The sequence below is a fragment of the Phasianus colchicus genome, chromosome 30 (genome assembly GCF_987193195.1).
Source record: "Phasianus colchicus chromosome 30, bPhaCol1.hap1.1, whole genome shotgun sequence".
Taxonomy (NCBI): domain Eukaryota; kingdom Metazoa; phylum Chordata; class Aves; order Galliformes; family Phasianidae; genus Phasianus; species Phasianus colchicus.
The window spans coordinates 3,146,576-3,166,212 of NC_143465.1; the positions used below are offsets into that span (position 1 = coordinate 3,146,576).

A 19,637-nucleotide genomic window follows, 5' to 3' on the forward strand; every position below is an offset into this window, starting at 1 on the left:
CCCACGAGCAACTCCTCAACAGAAATGGAGTGGGAATGCATGCTCAATGCCACCAGAAATCAAACTGAACATCAGTAATGACTTCTCCTGCCCTCAGCATCTATGATGTCAGCACAGAGCGCTGCTCAGTGCTCCCACTGCCCCTCCTGGGCTCCAGGTTGTCCCCATCGCTCCCCATCCTGGCACTGAGCATCACTGTGCAGAGCTGAGCTCCATCTCTATGCACCCCCTGGGGGATTTACGGCTTTGAGTGTGACCCCCTGAGCCCCCTCACCCCACGGACCCCCCAGTCGGGCTGTATGATCCCACGTGCTGATGCTGCTATCAGCGCGGCCATCCTGGTGGGATGAGTGACAGCGGGTCAGAGCAGCTCAACCCCAACCCTGCGGACGCACCGCCGCTCGGTGGCATCTTGGTGGCAGCAGATGCCAGGGAAGGAAGGGCGGAAGGGAACGGTCTGAGTGATTCACAGCAAATTTCCGCCTCGTTCCCAGGGCGGATGTGCGCTAATTGGGGCGGAGGGAAGAGCGCAGCGCTGGAGGAGCCATTGGCATGCGTGGTCCTCCCGTCCTCCTCCACAATCACATCCTGTGGTGCCCGGCCACCCCCCAGCAGACTCCACTTTGTGTCCAGAGCCAGGATGGCAGCCCACCTCCTCACTCTATCGCAGCACAGATCTTTTCCAGGAGCTCCCATGGACCATATGAGGGCCAGGAGCACCACAGGCTGCTCTGCTTGGCACCCAGACCCACCATGGCACAGAACCCGCAGCAACTTGCTGCCTCTCCCTTCATCCCACCGAGGCAAAATTTAGCTCCCCCACCGCTCTCTGCAGCTCATTAACAACCCACTTAATTGCAGAGGTGCCTCTCCTGGCGATATCAACAGCCATTCGTGGGCGGCCTGGGCGGCCTCCACAGCCCCTCCTAGCCCAGACACGTTGAGCAGAGTGATGCACTGCATGATCTCACCTGGCTCCCCACCAGATCTATGGGTGCAATGGGAGCTGGCACAGCCTGCAGGGCAGGGAGGGCTCAGAGGGCCCCGTGCAGGTGTGCACACCCGGGGTCATTGAGTGCCCTCAGAAGACACAGGAATGAGGGCAGACATCCTGTGCCTTGCTGCTCTGTGTGCATTCCTCTTCCCCCATGAGCCACCAAGTGACTTTGCTGTGGGAGGGAGCTCGCATTCAGATCTATGGCCTTGTTCAGCTGGGCTGGCATCACTCAGGTGTCCCCTCGTTGTCATCACCCCCAAGGACAGGCATCTCTTTGGTGTCCCCTCACTGCCATCACCTCCAGGGGCAGGAATCACTCGGTGTTTCCTCACTGTCACCTCTCCCAGGGTCAGGCATCACTCCAGCATCCCCTCACTGCCATCATCCTTGGGTCAGGCATCACGTCGGTGTCCCCTCACTGCCATCACCCCTGGGCTCACACACTGGACCGCACAAAACCCATTTTTTTTTCCCACATAAAGTTATTTTCTCAATGACTTTTCCAAAGCTTTAGCCATTGCAAAACCCCACAGAGTCACTGCAACCATAAAAGAAAGACCCCCCCCAAGGACCACCAAAAGGAGGCACCCAGCAGCAAAGGAAACCTCCCAACAACTCCATTTTCCACGCAGATCCCAGCAGCCTCCCACCACCAGCAGAGCCCCGGGCAGCGCTCACAGCCACAGCTCCATGCTGACCTACATTTTCGTTCCCAGGTAAACACTGTCAGCAGGCAGGAGGGCCGAGGGAGGCTCCGTGGGAAGGGAGCGATGCAGAACAGGACAGACCGGGGGAAATCCTTCAACCTTCCCTCCCACCCTTCCCTGCCAGTGCGATCTGCGCCCGTCAGCTGGTGGACGCGGGTGAGAGGGTGAGTGCGTGCAGTTCCCTTTTGCACTTGAAATAATGTGGTTTTGTTTTGGTTTTTTTTTTTTTGCTTTTTTGGGGTCATTTCAGTCCTCCCCTCAGGGCTCGGGGCAGCGACCAAAGGCACAGCCTCGCTCCTCCCTGCAGCTGATTCCTTCCTCCCAGTGAGCGCTGGGGATCGCTGTGGGGATGAGGCTCTCTCAGATTTAAGCAGGGAATGGGAGAGTGAAGAAACAAAGCAAATGAAGGTGGAAGTCCCATAGACAGCAAGGATGGGGGCAGCCTGGCTTTCAGCATCCAGCAAGGGGAGGTTTCTCAGCAACCAAATTTAGAGAGGCTGAAATGATCTTCCATTACTGAAGGGCTGTAGTGAGTATTATTGGTGACAGGAGGATGGTTGGACTGGATGATCTTGAAGGTCTTTTCCAACCTCAGTGATTCTGTGATTCTGAGGGGAGAGAGCAGAACCACCTTGCTGTGTCCTGATGCTTTTCTCCCCTCCAAGACCAGCAGCATCACTCCGACATGTCCAAGCTCATCAAAGCCATCACTGACATGATGGACGGCAGTGCCAGGAGGGGGAAGAAATCTGAATCCTTCAGCAGGAGTGAGTTTAAGAAGCTGATCCAGCAGGAGTTTGCTCCTGTCAAGGTATCAACATGGGCACGGTGCAGGGTGACATCTGGGGTTGGTTGATGAGGGCTCCTGCAGCACTCATTCTGCATCCAGCTTTAGAGTGAGATCTCCCAAACTGCTGATTTTTCCCAGGGTTTAGCTGTTATTGTGACCACCCTTTGTCTTCCTCTGCCCTTGGGATGGGGGAACACAGCCCTCACTTCAGCCTGGGGGGGGGAGGGGATCTGATGGTCTCCTGTCCCCCAGAGGTCCTCCACCAGCAAGTACCACTACATCGGCAGCCCATTGGATTCAGACACTGAGCCCATGAACAAGAAGGAGAGGGGCTCCTCCAAAACCTGTGTGTACTGAGGGCTGCTCCAGGGGCACGGAGAGGAGGAGGTAAGGAGGGGCAGCAGGAGGGAGGTGCTCCCAGATGGCACTGCATTGCCTTGATGTGCAGGGACAGATCTGGGGCAGTGTGTCTGTCCCCCACCCAATTTTACCTCCCACGGTTTGCCCAGCAAATCTCCACCAGAGAAAATGGGATGGAGCTTTGCTCCCACTGGGGGGGGAGGGGGGATTCCAGCAGCCCTCATGAAGCCATAAAAGCTTTATCACCTTTTGTGGCAAGGTGATGATTGGGTGCAAGGTGATGTTTGGGGGCAAGGTGATGACTGGGTGCAAGCTCCATGCAAAACATTGCATCTACCTGGGATGGGCGGTGGATGGATGGGGTTTGGGGGGTGACAGCTTTAATGGGGTGCTCATGGGTGGCCGCCCCATGGAGTTTTGTCCCCACAGGATCTCTGATTTCCCCCGTGGGCGAAGCACAGCAGCAGTGGGCACAGTGTGATTGTGCAGCAGGGGGGACTTGAGGACGTGCCCCTCTCCACATATTACCTCCATGAGGAAAACTTAACTCTGTCTCTCCTATTTCCTTTGTTCCAGTGCTCCGCAGGTGTCTCTTTGGGATGCTTTGCAAATGGGGCTTCAAGATTTGGGGTGCTGGGGGCAGATTTGTAAATGTAACGGCGGAGCAGGGGCTGATGCATCAACCCTGTCCTCTGCCAGCTCCTTTAGGGCTTTAATGGGTAGAAAGTGAAAAATCACTACTCAGAAGGGTTGGAATGAGCCGTGCAATTAGTTGACTCAGGCTGCCCAGTACTAATGAATAAAGAGAGGCAATTATTCGTGGAAAATTAAAGGTCTGTGGCTAAGAGCTCATCTCCAGATGATTTGAAGTCGACAGTGACATTCCTGCGGGTTTGAGGGGACCAGAAATGCCCCTCAGCACTACAGAGGAGGTTTCAGCCCCATCAGTGCAGCTTGGCCTGTGCCCCAGCTTGGTTTTCCATTGAAAAAAGGGAATCCCTGCTTTCTTCTCTATTTTAATTTTAATTTTAGGAAAGCTTTTGGTCTCTGTAATCACCCTGCAGAGGGAGGCATGGAGGATGGGGAGCGGGGCTGCCTTCCCCCTCTGTGTTTCCCCCATAGGGAAACCAATAGAACAATAATGAGGGAGGAAGGGAGGCACTGCAGAGGTTGAGTCTGTAATGTTTATATCAGGTCTGTAATGTTTATATCTTCGTCTGTGAGCTTTTGGAAAGTCAGGGATTGAGATGTAGCTCCTGGTAAGGACTCACTTTGCAATCACTTAAGCACAAGGATGGATGTTTTCTGCAGTAAGATATTCCCCCAAGCCAACATGAGGGGAATTTGGTCCTTCAGCTGTTACTGTGCCCATAGTGTAAATATCCCAAAGGGTTTTTTTGGTTTATTTTTTGTCCTTTTTTTTTTTCATAAATGTTTGTAACACCTTAAAGAAAGGCAATAAAAGAGGTACAAGAGGAAGCTGTCTGCTTGCCATGAGCCCCAGCAACCAGCAGCTCAACGCTGCAGTGCAAACACTATGGAGGTGGGGTAGCCCAACGGGGATGGGGCAGGAGCACAAAGCCCTGCAGGGTCTGGGGGGGGTTGGTGAGAAACCCCAGGTGCATGGCAATCAGTGGGACATGGGAAGGTTTTTGGGTTTTCTCCATCACTTGGGGAGGAGGGCAGAGCTAAGAGAACACAGGGGTGATCCACATTTTCTGCAGCCAGAAGTGTCAGAAGGACTGAAGGAGAGAAAGGCAGCCCATGCATGGTGTGAACACACGTGGGAAATGAGGATGGGGAGCTTAAGGAGACACAGAGACACAGGAGAGCTCTGGGACACATCATGCTTTATTGTGCTGCTGGCAGCCAGGCTGGAGCACAGCCTCATGGAGCAGCAGTGGGGGAGCAGCAGTGGTGTCCCTCAGGGGTGGGAGCACACAGAGGGGGCTCATCAGGATGCCCTGGGGAGTGCAGAGCTCTGTGGGTGCTCCATCACTTCATCTTCTGCGACGGCAGCTGGTGGACCTGCTGCTGCTGTTGCTGCTGCTGCTGCTGGTGGTGGTAGTAGTGGTACTGGACCTGAGGCTTCCCATGGCAGCTGGAACCGCCGGAGCTGTGACAGCCACCGCTGCCACCGGAGCTGTGACAGCCACCACCACCAGAGCTGTGACAGCCACCACTGCTACCAGAGCTGTGACAGCCACCACTGCCACCACCGGAGCTGTGACAGCCACCACCTCCACCGGAGCTGTGACAGCCACCACCGGAGCTGTGACAGCCGCTGCTCTGCCGGGTGTAGCGCTCCTGTGAGTGGCACTGGTCCTTGTCCTGACGGGAGCACATGGCTGAGTGCTGGGTGTCCTATGGAGAGAGGGGCTGTCAGGGGCTGCCACGTGTCCCAACGCCCCACAGCTCCCCTTTCGCAGCCCCAACCCACCAATGCTGCCCAGGGTCTCTGGATCCCTTTGGAGGGCTGTGGGTCCATTGCGGTGCCCCACACCCACCCATGGACGATCAGCTGGATGCCACCTCCTCCCTTTCACTCTGCCATCCCAGAGCATCCAATGCTTGCCTTCAACCTATGCTCCATGTCATCCCCAGAGAAGCTAAACCCATGCTGCTAGACTTACCCAAGCTTGAGAAGAAGGCAAGAGGAGGGAATGACAATCTCCAGGACAGGGGCAGTTTTATAGAGGTCCCAGATCCCTCTGCCCGGAAATGAGACAGCTCTCTGTCACTGCCATCTATTAATTTCATACCCAATCCTCATCAAACCGCCCTTTGTTTACATCTCTTGCCTGACTCATTGGAGATTGGTATCACTCCTTTTTTTATCTGTTTCCTGTGCCACATAAGTATCTAATTGGCAGCCTCACCTGTTCCTAATAGGGAAACCTGTGGGTGCCGGGGTTTCCAAAGGCTCATCTCTTTGGGGTTTGTTTTGTAAATCAAATCCAGGCATAATTATAGCCCTGTCCCATGAGGCTCCACTCTCAGAGTCTAATCCCTGCTATTGAGGTGGCCCTGGATAAATCCAGAACTAATCCAGGCACAAAGGAGTGTGGAGTTGCTCACTCTTCTCCATTGGGAAGCTTGAGCTCCATTGGGTGCTTGATCTGAACAAAGCTGCTTCACAGAACTGTGGGATGCTTTGGGTTGGAAGGGGCCCTCAATGACCACGCAGCCCAATGGTGTGCTGTGGGTGCACCCCCCTGGCCAGGCTGATCAAAGCCTCATCCCACCAGCCTTTGGACCACTCCAATGGCAAGGACATCCATGAGCATCCTGGTCCAGGATTTCACCACCTCACAGTGAAAAACGGTGAAAAACCTTATTCCTTCCTTAAGACCTCCTGGGATTCCTCTGGAGAGGTGTCCTAGGAGTTTATCAGTGGTCTTCCAGCTTCTCTCCATGAGATACAGGGTGTGAGTTTCCCCCAAAAGCACTGAGCTGCCAGAAGGCACTCTTGGTGTTGGCTGGAAGCCTTGCTGCCACCACAGCTGTACATCAGGTGTCTCAAAACAAAGCCCCCAACTCCTATCTGAGAAAGACCCACTGTTTCCATCATCTTCACCGCAAGGATGGGAAAGACTGATAAATTTAGAGGTGGGAGGGGAGAACCCCCTGGACCATCTGAGCTGAAAGCCGATGTCTTCCCCAGAAAGACTTCAGCTGTTCTTATTTCACGGCACTGGGCACTGTTAGTGCTGCTGAGCTTTGGCCCCTTCCTGGAAGCTGCTGGGTGGTTCCTGCTGGGCAGACACCCACTGGTGGGTGGGAGCTGCTGGGTGCTGTGCTCCACACATGGCCCTGCCTGAGCTGGGTGGGACGGGGGGTGAAGTAATGGTCCATAGGGTGTGAGCAGCTTTGCATCCGATGGGTGATGTCCATCCAGTGGCTCCTGGAGCTGTCCCTTATCTGAGGGGTCAGTGGGTGGGAGGGTGGCAGAACTCAGAGTGTGAAATGTGGGTGGTGGGTTCTTCCTTTGCTTCTCGCCAAATACGTACAAATTCAAACTGCTGGCAGAGATTGTGAGGAGCAATTAGCAGCAAGCTGGGAGGGCACCACTGGGAGCTGCAGGCAGATCATGCAGCTCTCAGAGCACTGAAGGGCTCCTGTGCATCCCTCCCACCACCCCAAGTGATGCCCCGTGACTGTAGCCTGAGAACAAATGCATTTCTGTGCATTTCTTTGCATTGCTTGAGCCTTGTGCAATCTGTTTTTGTCTTTTCCAGAGGGTGTTAATGGCAGGCTCATCTTGTCCAGGTCAGGGGTGATGTACCGTACAGGAGAGTTTATTGCTTTTTGGGTGGTGATGTCATTCATGCAGTGAGAAAGGACACACGAAGGCGTTCAGCATAACCATGCACAAGGTTTCATAACAGCTTGTGTTTTCCTCGCAGTCGTTGGCCTCTCCCACCTGTCAGTTCAGCTTTTATTTAAGAGCAGAAACGATAGCAGCATGGAAGCAAAGAAGCCTATGTACTTTTTTTTTTTATTATTGTGATTATAGGAAAAGGGCAACTTTAAAATCAACCAAAACATCCAAGAGGTAAAGGAAAGGAATGTCAGAACATATGGCTAGCAAACACTTACGGGGTTTTCTTGGGATTTTGAGGCATTGCTGCTGGTCCTGGACACAAGGAACAGGCTGTGGGTTACGGCTGCACTCCAGCTCCTTTTCAGCCTTTCATAGGGCTGTGAGACCTCTGGGTGGGCTGCTTCCAGCTCGGCTCCAACTTCCAGCTCCCAGTTCCAGTCCCATCTCCCAGTTCCCAGTCCCATCTCCCAGTTCCCAGTCCCAGCTATGGAACCCCTTTCCTGGTGTCTCCCTGCCTTTCCAGCAGCACTGCCACATTCCATGTGTGCAGAGAAATGCATCCCCCTGTTAAGATACATGACATTGCCAACTCCATAGACCAACGTTCCACCAAAACCCAGCTGTATCCCTCGTGTATGAATGAGGAAATGGAGATGGGGAGCTTAAGGAGACACAGAGACTGGAGAGCTCTGGGACACATCATGCTTTATTGTGCTGCTGGCACCCCGACTGAGCACAGCTTCATGGAGCAGCAAAGGGGGAGCAGCAGTATTGCCCCTCAGTGTGGGGGTTCACAGAGGGGGCTCATCAGGATGCCCTGGGGAGTGCAGAGCTCTGTGGGTGCTCCATCACTTCATCTTCTGCGACGGCAGCTGGTGGACCTGCTGCTGCTGTTGCTGCTGCTGCTGCTGCTGGTGGTAGTAGTGGTACTGGACCTGAGGCTTCCCATGGCAGCTGGAACTGCCGGAGCTGTGACAGCCACCGCTGCCACCGGAGCTGTGACAGCCACCACCGCTACCAGAGCTGTGACAGCCACCACTGCCACCAGAGCTGTGACAGCCACCACTGCCACCACCGGAGCTGTGACAGCCACCACCTCCACCGGAGCTGTGACAGCCACCACCGGAGCTGTGACAGCCGCTGCTCTGCCGGGTGTAGCGCTCCTGTGAGTGGCACTGGTCCTTGTCCTGACGGGAGCACATGGCTGAGTGCTGGGTGTCCTGTGGAGAGAGGGGCTGTCAGGACATCCTGCTTCTGCCTTGCCATGGAAAAGGAATCTGGAAAGTTACATTTATGTGCTCCTCCCAGCTCCCACAGCCTCTAAACCTCAGAATCACAGAGCCATACAATACCGGGGTTGGAAAAGACCTTCACGATCCTCAGGACCATCAGCCTGCCCTGCTGAGTGTGGTCACTGAGCCTCTCTGTTAGCACATCACCAATCTGCAGAGCAACTCCCAGCACCTTTCCCCTTCTCCGCACTCTGCTCTCCTGCAGCATCCCCCTTCCCAAGCTCTGTGCTCCCTCCTCACCCCATCTCCCCATTAGGAGAACCCACAGTGCAGCCCAGGGATGCTGCAGGGCTCAGCCTTCTCCCAGCCCTTCTACCACCATAGAGGTTTGGGTGCTGCCCTGAGCTCTGCAGCACCACTGCTCTTACCGCGCTTCTCTGCAGTGAAGGGACGCGGAGAAGATGAGGCTCTCTGGGACCACAGTGCTTTTATACCTTTTACCCACTCCGGAAGTGGAACACCTCCACATTGCAGAACTCTATCTGCTTATTTCATTCATCAAAGTTTTTTTTTTTTTTTTTTTCTTGCCTCCCCACTCTTTGGGTTGCTGTATGACTCACCGTGGCTGCGCTGGGTATCGCCTCTCCGCGTTGGTTCGTTCCTGTGCTGCAGAGATGTTTAATTGCCAACCCTCCCCGTGCTGAGCCCCACTGGGGAGTGTGGGTGGCCCTGATTTCCACAACGTGTTTTGGTGTTCACTGCAGCAGGGGTTCTCTCTGTCTTTAGTAGGGGAATAATCACAGAATCATTGCACACAGCTTTGGAAAGGTCTTGAGGTGCTCTCTACGCCTATAAGCCCATGAAGGTGTCCAGGGGCACCAGGAGTGCTTTCTGTACTGCAGACATCTCCACCCAAAGAGAGGTTTGAGTACAACCACTGTCAGCTGCTTTCTGCCAAAGTCAGCCAAAATGGGACACAATTGGGTGGTAAAAGAGAAAGGGCAGCTCCTATGGAGCTTTGTGCGGTCAGAAAGTTCTCTGCTGCTGTGAGAAGGACAAAAACAGGAATTAGAAATCCAGTTTGGTTCCTATTTTTGGAAGGTGATTCAGTTTGGTTGACTTTTGGCCCGTGGCTGATCGTGGGGTGGTGGTGTTGGTGGCTGTTGGAGGCCATGAGTGGAGCACCCATGAGTGCTGCCCCCGGGACTTTCCCTAAACCTGTAGCAACATCATTTCTGGAGCTCTCTTCTCCGCTCCCCAATTATCCTGTAATTTGGCAACAAACCCAAGGGTTGTTCAGATAGATGCATGGACCCACAGGAACCTCGAGGCCAGGCACCAGGGCTAATTGCAAGCAATGATCTGAAATACTCCTTGCACCTTCCCTACACCTCTGCTGGGCACTGGGGCTGTGCCTCACATCACAGGTCCCATGTTGTCCTTTCTGTACCTAATCTCAGGAGATATTTTAGTTATTATACAGGCAGTAAACGCAAGACTAAAAGCAATACTGCAAAAGCAAACAGCAGGAATAAGGAACTGTTCAGGTTTTGCTGATCTGAAAGTGCTTGGAAAGCACGGGAGCACCAGCAATGTCATAGTTCTTCATGGAAGTGCCCCTTCAGCCTGATGCCAGTTCCTGTAAGGGGGACCTGGTGCCCAAACCTTTGTTTTGAGATCCTGAGTGGTTCCCAGCACCAGAAAACCTCTGACACATTCACTGCTGCTGGAACGTGGAGGGTTTTTAGAAAGGCGGAGGGCAGGGCTGCGTTCATGAATGAGGCATGCAACCCAAATGCTTCTTTTGTAATGCTTAATTGCTATTACGAGCTAAAACGGTGTCAGGGCAAATCGTACTCAGGTTGGATCCCTTCTTTTTTATTTATATTCTGTTCTCTCATCAGAAGCAGAAATACGATATATATTCTCTGTGAAAAGAATGAAAATATCCATTCAATGCAATTAGTTGCTGTGGGCATTGTGCTGTGCTCAGCTCCTCCCATCTCTGATCTGATGCTGTTGGGGGTCAGCAGCCCTGAGCACCTCCAGGTTCTGTGCACGCCCACCTCATGGGAACAGGGCTGCAGTTGGGCTGAAGGCAGAGCTGGAATCAGTGGCTCTTCCAACCAACGTCGCATCCCCACACCAATGGTGGATGCCTGTGAGCATCGTGACACACTTGGGAGTCATCTTATCAGGGCAACAACCATTTATGTCACAAACGGCAATAGCAGACCAATAAATTACACAATTTGGTTTAATTACCTGTTGAGAATGAATTTATCAGTTCATCTCGTACCGCCGGCGTCGCGCAACACCCCTGGACCAATCCAGGGCTCTCCAAGCACTGCTCAGAGGGGTTCTGGAGAGGCTGCCCAGGGTTTGGCACTGGGAGGAGGGATTTCAACCCCCGTCATGGTCTTAGAGGAGTGCTGTGGCCATAGAGTGGGTCTCAAAGGCTTGAATGTCACCGCCAATGGGGTCTCAATGGGAGATTTGGGGCCTGCAGCTCAGTGGGAGGGTGACACGGAGGGGTTGTGGCTGTGTGATCCAGACAGCATTTGTACATGTTCACTCTTCCTTATTTCATTAGGAGACCCCGAAGGAGAGGATGGCAGTGATGGCAGCACAGAGATGAGGATCTCTGTGCTAATGGTGCCCTGTGGTGCCGTGATGTGAAAGAAAAATCATGAATGCAAAAGTCTTGTGTGCTGCAAATTGCAATGGCTCGTTTATTATCAAAGATGGATAGAGAGAACACCGCGCCAGCGTGAACATGTGCAGTGCATTTCTGGTGCCCACAGATAAACCCATTGGATATTCAAGAGTGGCTGGGGAAGTGGGAGGAGAGAAGAGAAATTATGTTCTATGAGTGCTGGGAGACATGCAAGGATTCCCGAAATTGTGCAGAACAGCAGGAGATGTCCTGGTCACTTCATATTTGAGGATATTTGAGGGTTTGATAAATTTGCTGCTGGCAATCTTGTGGCTTTCCATGGCAGGATACCCCGCTGCTCCCATGGCATCCAGATCCACTGCTCCTATGGCATCCAGACCCACCACTGCTGCTATGGCACCTGGATCCACTGCTCCCATGGCACCCGGAGCCCCCGCTGCCCCCTCCACACCCCTCACTGCTGTGGCACGAGGACTGGTCCTGTCGGTGGCACTGGTCCTTGTCCTGGCGGGAGCACATCTTCGCAGACCTGCAGGAAAGACCATCACCTTTGAGTCTTGCAAAGGCAAGATTATGGATCAAGAACAGATGCTTTTTATAGGCCTGGTTCTTGGAATGTGGATTAAAATTAGCAGTGCTTATCACCCTCCATGCCCTCTTTTGAGCAAATCTTTCACCTCAGTGCTTAGCAAAGACAGAAGGTAGATGTTAGAGCGCTCAGGGATGAGTGAGAAGTGGTGGTCAGACAGGATCTAGAGCTTGACTGGAAGAGTCTCACCATCAGCAGTTTGAAGCAGCAAATTCTGAGTTTTTCTCACTTCTCTCTATTATTTCCATACAGGACAAGATAAGGGAGCCACAAGGAATAAGAAATGCATCCAGAGAGAGAAGTGGAGATGAGAAGCACGAGAGAAGGCCAAGAATTTGAGATAGGGACAAAGCTGGCAGCGCGTAAAGCACAGCACTGCGAGGAGCCAGACTTACTCTGTTCGGTGGGAGCACAAGAGGAGATGTGAAGATGAGAGAATGAGGAGAAATGGTTACGAGGTTTTTTATAGGGAGCTGGAGTTTTTCCTCCGGAAACAAGGTGAGCTCCAGCAGAGGAGACTCAATGGTTCACCACCGCGGGTGCTTTGCTAATTGGAGTTTTTTTCCTCTCTTGTTTTGACTCACGGTGTAATGAATGGATCAATATCCTGTCTTTGGGATCACCATTCCTTCTGTTACTCCATAAAAATGCTAATTGCCCTCCACGCCTACTGTTCAGGTGCAGGGATGGGAGGTTCTGGATGGGCTTGCTGCATTCCCCTGAAGTATCCGCCTAACACGAAGCTGCCATGAGCCCAAGCTAGAAATGTGAACACATAGGAATGAGGGAAATGGGGTGGGATGTTGGACGTGGGATCCTCTGGGCTGCCAAGGAATCCAGCGAATAAAAGGAGCCTGAAATCAGCAAAGAACTACATGGTGATGTGTAGGAAAAAATGAGCGTGTTTCAGCAGCCTAAGAAAAAGTTATGTAGGTTGTGAGTGGGCGAAGGAGGCAAAGAGAATTAGGGATGCAGGTATGAGCACACGATGGGAGATGAGTGCAGAGATGTCCTGTCAATGAGAACATCCTGCAGTGACCCTGGGGCAGCAGGGCCAGCCCTGGTGGGTTATGAAAGGAATGGAGAGGCCTGTGGGGTCAAAACCCATCCCTAAGGTTTGGAGCTTTGGGGTGGGAGGCTTTGAGGCAAACTCCCACTGGATGCAGTTGGAGTGATGGGAATGGGGCATGAAGGCAATAGGACCTCAAATGGGGCATGGGAGTAGGATCAGAGAAATGTATTTCTGAGTAAAACAGTGAAGAAGGACTAAAAAGAGTGCTGTGATATTGTTAACTCAGTCCTTCTGACCTGAAGGAGAGCCTTTAACCTAAACAAAGGGAATTGAAAGTCCTATAGGAGACAGAGAGCATCCAGACAGGAGGGTCAGACATCCATCCCATCCCTGCAATGTTCATTCCCAGTATCGATACTGGTCCCCTTTCTTTACTTTTAACTGAACTAAAAAGAGGGAAGGAATGTATTGTGACGTTTCTGGACTCTTCCCTCTGTCCTCCATCCCCACCTGTAATGGGGATCCTTGTCACTGCCCATTTGGGGCTCTGCTTTGGGGAGAAAAGTGCCTTTCTGCCTACAGAGAGCACCAGGCCTGATCCCAACCAGGACTCTAGAGGCCACTGTGATATTAATAATAGCACAGATTGAACTGAAATGAAACAGGGCTTGGGAGATTCATCACTGACCCATGGAGCTGAATCACCACATTGCAAAGACCCACGAGCAGATCGGAAGCTGTCTGGAGATATTTCAAAAACAGCAGAAGAATGAGGATTCTTGTGAAACTAGTATTCACAACGGGGCACTAATTACACCCCAGATGGTGACAAACATGTTTATCACTTCTCTTGACGATAAAGCAGAGCAGGGAGGATGCTCACACGTTGGAGACCCATAGTCCTGACCCTATGGTGGGTGCTTTTTGATCCACACAAATATCATGTGTGCAGCACCTGAGTTTTGGGAGAGGCTTCCCTGAGTTCCTTCGTGTTGTCTAGAGGTTGTTTCCATGCATAATTTATTGCTTTTTTTTAATGAAAGAAATTGCAATTGTCTTGATATGAGTCTCAGGAGCTGGGTTTGGGTCATGGTTTCTGAGTGGTTTATATGTGGCCGTGAACCTTCTGTATTTCAGTTACTGGTTTTCTGATGATGAAGGTGACGAATGAAGTACAGAACAAGTGTGGGTCCTTGGGAGAATCTGGGAAACCACCAAATTTCTCACTGATTTTTGGCTTGGAGGGAGCAATCCTCCAGCTATCCTTATCCATTCCCAGCAGCTCCAGGGGGATACAGAAGTGGATTTGGATGCTGTGGCTGCAGTCCTTGGAGCTGCGCTTGTTTTAGGGACTGTGTGCTCTGTAAGGTGCCCCAGCATCACCTTCACATGAGGAAGAGCCCAGTGAGGAAGGCTGCATGTATACATAAAACTCCAGTCCAGGAAGGGGCACCTGTATTAACTTTTTTTCCTCTCTGTGTTGTGCTGCAGGGAAATCTCCACCATTACTGCTGCTGGGCAGCTGGTTCTGTGATGTGTCACATCCTGCAAGCTGGGGCATGCAGGAGGCCGGGACTGGGGACCATGGAGGATGGAGGCTCTGTGTTGGGTGAGATGCAAGAATCCACCTGGGGCCACCTGGAGTCCCCTGAGAGCCACTTGGAAACACCAAGAGTCCCCTAGGAGCCACCTGGAGACACCTGGAGTTCTCCAGGATCCACTTGGAGCCATCTGGAGTCCACTGGGAGCTGCTTGGAGCCACCTGGAGCCTCCTGAGACGCAGAGCTGTGAGTCACCGACACATCCCTGCTGTGTTACTAGGATCCTCCCAGAGGGCTCCTCCTCACCCCACCAGCCCTGACCCTACTGGGACCTCAGGGTCTTCTGCCCTGCTACAGAGATCCAATTCCCCCTCAGTGTCAACCACTGCTATAATTCAAAATCTCCTTTGACTTGCGTTCCTGGCCAGGTGGTTCCAATTCCTCCCCCAGGACAAAGGCTCCATCCCCTTCAGCATCCCCTCTGGCTCTGCCTTTGCTCCCGATTCCTTTCCTGGTCTTTTCTCCAGGGCTGATTTTGGAGGCTTGGTGATGTAAATCAAACCGTACCCGCTACTCTCTCAGGGAATTAAATGATGTGTCAATAAGAACTTTTCATTTTTACCTCTCTGATGCAGTCTATGTGTTTTTTTTTAATATTAGTATATTAGTATTTAATTGCTGGGTTGCACAGAGTCCATGACAAAAGCTGTTGGCTCCCTCTCAGCAGGAAGCAGCGCCTTAGGAAAACTTGGCACCAGGTGGGATTGACCAGGAATCTCCAAGCCAGGGAGAGTAGGGATGCTGGACTTCAGCTCCCACCACAAGAAGGGACAGAAGCAATTTAAAGAGACAGAGAGATGATTCATAGAATAGAAAGCATTGATATGAGGTGGTCATGAGCTGTATTTTTTATTGTCTCTGTACCTGCCATGAAAGAACGAAGAGAGGTGAATCAATCACAGCACGAGGGTATTGCAGCGTTACATGACTCACAAAGACAAGGAAGAACACTTGGCATTGCACACTGAGACAGTGGGTTACATCTTCAAATCACATCACAAGCAACATGTCAGGAAGAGTGGAAATCTCCAAGGACATGTGGAACACCAGGGCAACACTATGAGAAGTTTCTCACTCATCCCCACTCTTCACATGCCTTACTTTATCTTTCGGGCTGGCACCTTGCAGACCTGCTGCTGCTGTTGGCGGGGGATGCACTTGGCCGTGGGTACTTGCTGCACAGGAGCTGGCATGGGGCAGCACTGTGGGATGCACTGCACTGGCTCACTGCATTGTGGCTGCTGAACTGAACTGTGGCATCCCCCTCCCGAGGAACCCTGGCACCGCTCGGAGCACACTGACCTCCCATAGCCCTGGCATCCTCCAGTTGACCCATAGCTGTAGGTGGGTCTCCTGACACAGCTCGAGCCACCACCTCCGTGGCACGAACCCGAGGACCCCTGGCACCTCTCAGAGCACACTGATCGCCCATAGCCCTGGCATCCTCCACTTGACCCATAGCTGTAGGTGGGCCTCCTGACACAGCTGGATCCACCACCTCCATGGCATGAACCTGAGGACCCCTGGCACCTCTCGGAGCACACCGACCTCCCATAGCCCTGACATCCTCCTGTTGACCCATAGCTGTAGGTGGGTCTCCTGGCGCAGCTGGATCCTCCACCTCCATGGCACGACTCAGTCGTGGTGTAGCCTTGGCATCTCTCAGAGCAGACCGGCTGCCGGTAGCCGTAGTGCCGGTAGTTGTGCCCTCTCATTCCCTCCACGCCTTCGCCGTCGCACCGTGAGGAGCAGCAGTTGTTGTAGCCATAGCGGAACGGTGTGCGCCGGGTGTCCAGCCAGGACCCAGCAGGGTCATACCAGGTGGAGTTCAGGTTGAAGTAGGATTCTCTTCCGGAGGAGTAGATCATGTTGGAATTGCAGGGAAAAACCTGGGAAACACAGATAGGTCTTCATTTCCACATCCCTTCTTTTTATTTAGCTTCCCATGCATAGCCCAGCCCTGCTTGTCATCAAGACCAGATCTGAAAGACATTCTTGCTATCACCCAATATTTCCAAACCCTCTTTCTGACCTTGCACTGATTTTTTCATCTCCCAGCACAGAAGCAGCCATAAGGTGCTGCAGCACACAGTGGAACTGCTGAAAATCCCAACCCACATTCCCCAGTAGCTTCCCCCCTGCTTAGCCCCTGGTTAAGTGCAGTCCAAAGGAAGGCTCTCGTGTCCCCACTGCATGACCTCCTGCATCCCAACCACCTCAAATCCATCCCAGCTGCTCTGAGCTGCCTTACCCAAGTGATGAAGGAAGGCAGATGCAGACCAGGGGAGCAGATTGTGAGAGGCAAAGGGACGGAGCCCTTTTATAGGGTTACAGATCTTCTCCCTGTAAATGAAACACACTGCAGGAACGAGGATTAAATTATTTATTGACTAAACATCCCTTCCATTTGGATGCTGTTCCCGGGACTTGGCGTGTTCTACTTGACTCATGATTCTTGATAAGTATCTCTTAATTATACCAGTTACTGAGAAGTGCACATAAAGGAACTGCAGTGCTCAAGCTCATATGGGCTCTGTGAGGCAGGTAATAACGCACTTATTGCCCAGCTGAGAGGACCGAGACACTGAGTGGAGGCTGATGGGTGACTGATGAGTCAGGAGCCCTCATGCGCACAGCGTTTTTGCCCTGGCATTCCCTCTACTCCTCATAGGGGCACCTCCAGCACAACCAGGGATAGGGAACAGCCAGCACTGAGTCACTGAGAGCAAACCATGCTGATAGGTTCGGTGATGAAGGGACTGATTTTGTGGATGGGGAGTACAGTGCATAGAGCCCCTTCCATTTCTTCCCAGCTCTGCAGTGCCCTCGGTAACCCCGGCTCTGGGCACAGGTTCCCATAGAGCTGTGATGGGAGGAGGTTGGGAAAAATAAATGGACTCAGGGAGGGATTTTGGAAGTTAAAGTTCCAGCGGAAGTGGGTTTTCCTTGACAATAAAAATCAATCATGGTTGTTTTCTGCATAAAGTAAATGTGTTTTTTTTTCCCCCCTGTTTTTCCTTGGGATTACTAGGGACACTTGGGGCTGTGACTGGGGGCAATACGAAGAAAGAACACTGTGTGTATGAATGCACGCAGGGAAAGATTTGCTGGCAAAGCAGCACAGCAGCAGTGGGGGAAGAGCTGAACTGTGCTTCCTGCACTGAGTGAAAGCATTCCTGGCATGCACAGACACACCTCACGTGCTGGGACACATGCCTAATTATCATGATTAACATTTCCATGATGGATGGCGTCCCGGTGTGGTGTTACTGCCCGGATAATGGAGTGGTAGCACACAGGGAGCAAACAGCTGGTCTAGGGTCACTTGGTGGGGTGTGTGATGGACCATGGGGAAGTCCATCCATTGCCCATCATGTGGGTACCACCATGCAGGGGAATACACAGCACACAGCTGCAGCTCAGCCCAATGAAATGGCCTTAGTTGGGGCTGAGGTCCTCATGTGTGAACTCAGATTCTGTTTTCCACTTAACAGATTTCCTTATGAGAACTGTAATGACTTCTAATATCTGCTCATCGTAATGTTGGGGGTAAAAGAAGAAGGGACCAAGTGTCAGTGGAATTTTGTCAACTTTATTATTGAGTACACAGGGAGAAAGTCAACTTGCAGGATTCCCTGTTGCTCCTGCCCTCACAGTGTGAGTCTTTTTCCAACCCAGCCCCATCCCTTGTTTGGAGCAGCCCTGAGATTATGATGCACTGAAGCTGTGAGAGAAGGAGCACTGGTTATCAGCTGCCTGCACCTCTTGGTGTTCATCCATCACCTGGATGCTTGTCTTCCCCCCAGGTGGGAGACCCAGGAGCAAAGTGGGGCTGGGGTGATTGAGTTCTGTTCTTTGGTGGAGAAAACCCCTGGCAATTTCATAGCATTGTGGAATGGTTTGGGTTGGAAGGGACCTTAAATATTAACTGGTCCAACTCCTGCCACGGGCAGAACAGCTCCCACCAGGTCAGGCTGCCCAGAGTTCCATCCAGCCTGGCCCTGAGCACCTCCAGCAATGGGGCATCCACCTCTTCCCTGGGCAGCTGTGCCCGGAACTGGATTTAGAGTGTTGGTGCCATCATAAGGCAGGGGACCACAGTCCCTGAAGTCCCTGAAGTGTGCAGAGCAGCAGCCAGAAAGCAGAGGTGGCAGCACCAGCAGCTTGGGCAAAAAGCAGAGCACCTCCATGCTGAGCTTGGGGGCAGCAGTGTGGGGCAATGTGTTGGCGTGGGACCCCTCTTCATTTCTTATGCTGGAAGGGTGGCAAGATCTGCACTTGTTTGCACTGGTGCTGGTCAGGATGCTGGGGCAGGGGCACAGTGGTGGGGCAGCAGTGCTGGACAGGAGGACTGTAGTGCTGGACAGATGGACGGCAGTGCTGGACAGGCGGACGGCAGTAGGGGATGCAGGGACAGCGGTGCTGCAAGGGTTGGGGATGAAGTATGATGGGTTCCTCAGAGGGACACTGCTCCACTCTCCGGCGGGGCTTACAGCAGCCCTGCTCCTCGCTCTGCAGTGGTGGTCGGTACTGCTGCAGTGGCCGGCGGTGGATTTTCACTGGTGGGCAAACGGGCTGCACAGGGCTCACCTCCACCCGACGACGGGGTTTACCACAATCCCAGCTGTGCTGTGCCGGGCAGCAGCCGCGGGGCGGGCAGGGCTCTACTGGTTGGCAGCCCTGTGGCACGCTCTCGCAGGACCCCTCGATGTCGTGGCTGAGGCTGCTACGGTCGTGGCATGGAGACAGATCTGGGATGCTCACGGGGCTGTCGTGGCAACCGCAGGTTGCATCATCGTGGCACGCATCCAAGTCATCTTCGCCTTTACGGTACTGCATCGCGCAGCAGAGATGGCCAAGCCCTCGGGGATAAACAGGCTGGGAAAAAGAAAACAATGGAGTTTTGCATTTTGGGGCTGTTTCTAGGCAAAAATTAGGAATCTGAGACAGCAGAGGGAATCCAACTCACCCCGTGACCGCTGGTGGTGGCTGAGCAGTGTCCGAGTCCTGAGGACCGCACCAGAGCCAAAAGCTTTTATATACAGCTGTGCTCTCCTGGCAGTGAGACATGCCATGGGAATTAATAGCTGAGCACTGAGTGCCACTTCTGCATGTATTTTTTTTTTTTTCTGGCACTTACTATTGGATTAATCAGCTGCAATTAGCATCTCCCTTGCTGTAATGTTAGCGTAGCTCTTTGCATATGCATTGGCCATTATCTAATTAGTTCTCCCATCGGTCACACTCAAATAGGCTGTTACCTAATGTACGTCAGATGGGATATGGGATAAGGATACCTGGAATGCCGTGATGCTGACTGATGTTCCCAGAAAGTCTCGTGGCAGTGG

General features: G+C 52.6%; 4 protein-coding genes and 1 long non-coding RNA gene across 8 annotated transcripts; 1 reads left to right on the plus strand and 4 right to left on the minus strand.

Annotated features, from left to right (window-relative positions):
* The first annotated feature begins 1,635 nt into the window (after positions 1 to 1,635).
* On the plus strand, positions 1,636 to 4,151 carry LOC149914351 (uncharacterized). Of its 2 annotated transcripts, none has more exons than XR_016460503.1 (4): positions 1,636 to 1,868; positions 2,370 to 2,515; positions 2,747 to 2,881; positions 3,284 to 4,151. It is a non-coding gene; the product is annotated as an uncharacterized LOC149914351 (long non-coding RNA). The 2 variants fall into 2 exon arrangements; XR_016460502.1 differs by lacking the exon at positions 1,636 to 1,868 and adding an exon at positions 2,090 to 2,233.
* A 361-nt stretch (positions 4,152 to 4,512) lies between these two features.
* LOC116239587 (uncharacterized) lies at positions 4,513 to 5,638 on the minus strand. The gene is made up of 2 exons (XM_031609707.2): positions 5,488 to 5,638; positions 4,513 to 5,218 (listed from the first exon to the last, which is right to left on the minus strand). The coding sequence occupies exon 2, from the start codon at positions 5,198 to 5,200 to the stop codon at positions 4,850 to 4,852; it is 351 nt and encodes a 116-aa protein (XP_031465567.2). The 5' UTR covers positions 5,201 to 5,218; positions 5,488 to 5,638; the 3' UTR covers positions 4,513 to 4,849.
* A 2,235-nt stretch (positions 5,639 to 7,873) lies between these two features.
* Positions 7,874 to 8,911, minus strand: LOC116239597 (uncharacterized). The gene is made up of 2 exons (XM_031609719.2): positions 8,839 to 8,911; positions 7,874 to 8,398 (listed from the first exon to the last, which is right to left on the minus strand). Exon 2 carries the CDS (start codon positions 8,378 to 8,380, stop codon positions 8,027 to 8,029), a length of 354 nt encoding a protein of 117 aa, XP_031465579.2. The 5' UTR covers positions 8,381 to 8,398; positions 8,839 to 8,911; the 3' UTR covers positions 7,874 to 8,026.
* Positions 8,912 to 15,386: 6,475 nt separating this feature from the next.
* Positions 15,387 to 16,653, minus strand: LOC116239596 (uncharacterized). 2 transcript variants are annotated; one of them, XM_090127118.1, is made up of 2 exons: positions 16,541 to 16,653; positions 15,387 to 16,178 (listed from the first exon to the last, which is right to left on the minus strand). In XM_090127118.1, the coding sequence occupies exon 2, from the start codon at positions 16,155 to 16,157 to the stop codon at positions 15,387 to 15,389; it is 771 nt and encodes a 256-aa protein (XP_089983244.1). In that variant the 5' UTR covers positions 16,158 to 16,178; positions 16,541 to 16,653. The 2 variants fall into 2 exon arrangements, with proteins under 2 accessions (XP_089983244.1, XP_089983243.1); XM_090127117.1 differs by lacking the exon at positions 16,541 to 16,653 and having other exon boundaries at positions 15,387 to 15,787; positions 15,911 to 16,157.
* Positions 16,654 to 18,531: 1,878 nt separating this feature from the next.
* LOC116239580 (uncharacterized) lies at positions 18,532 to 19,364 on the minus strand. 2 transcript variants are annotated; one of them, XM_090127236.1, is made up of 2 exons: positions 19,292 to 19,364; positions 18,532 to 19,193 (listed from the first exon to the last, which is right to left on the minus strand). In XM_090127236.1, exons 1-2 carry the CDS (start codon positions 19,362 to 19,364, stop codon positions 18,532 to 18,534), a joined length of 735 nt encoding a protein of 244 aa, XP_089983362.1. The 2 variants fall into 2 exon arrangements, with proteins under 2 accessions (XP_089983362.1, XP_031465560.2); XM_031609700.2 differs by lacking the exon at positions 19,292 to 19,364 and having other exon boundaries at positions 18,532 to 19,143.
* Positions 19,365 to 19,637: the final 273 nt, after the last annotated feature.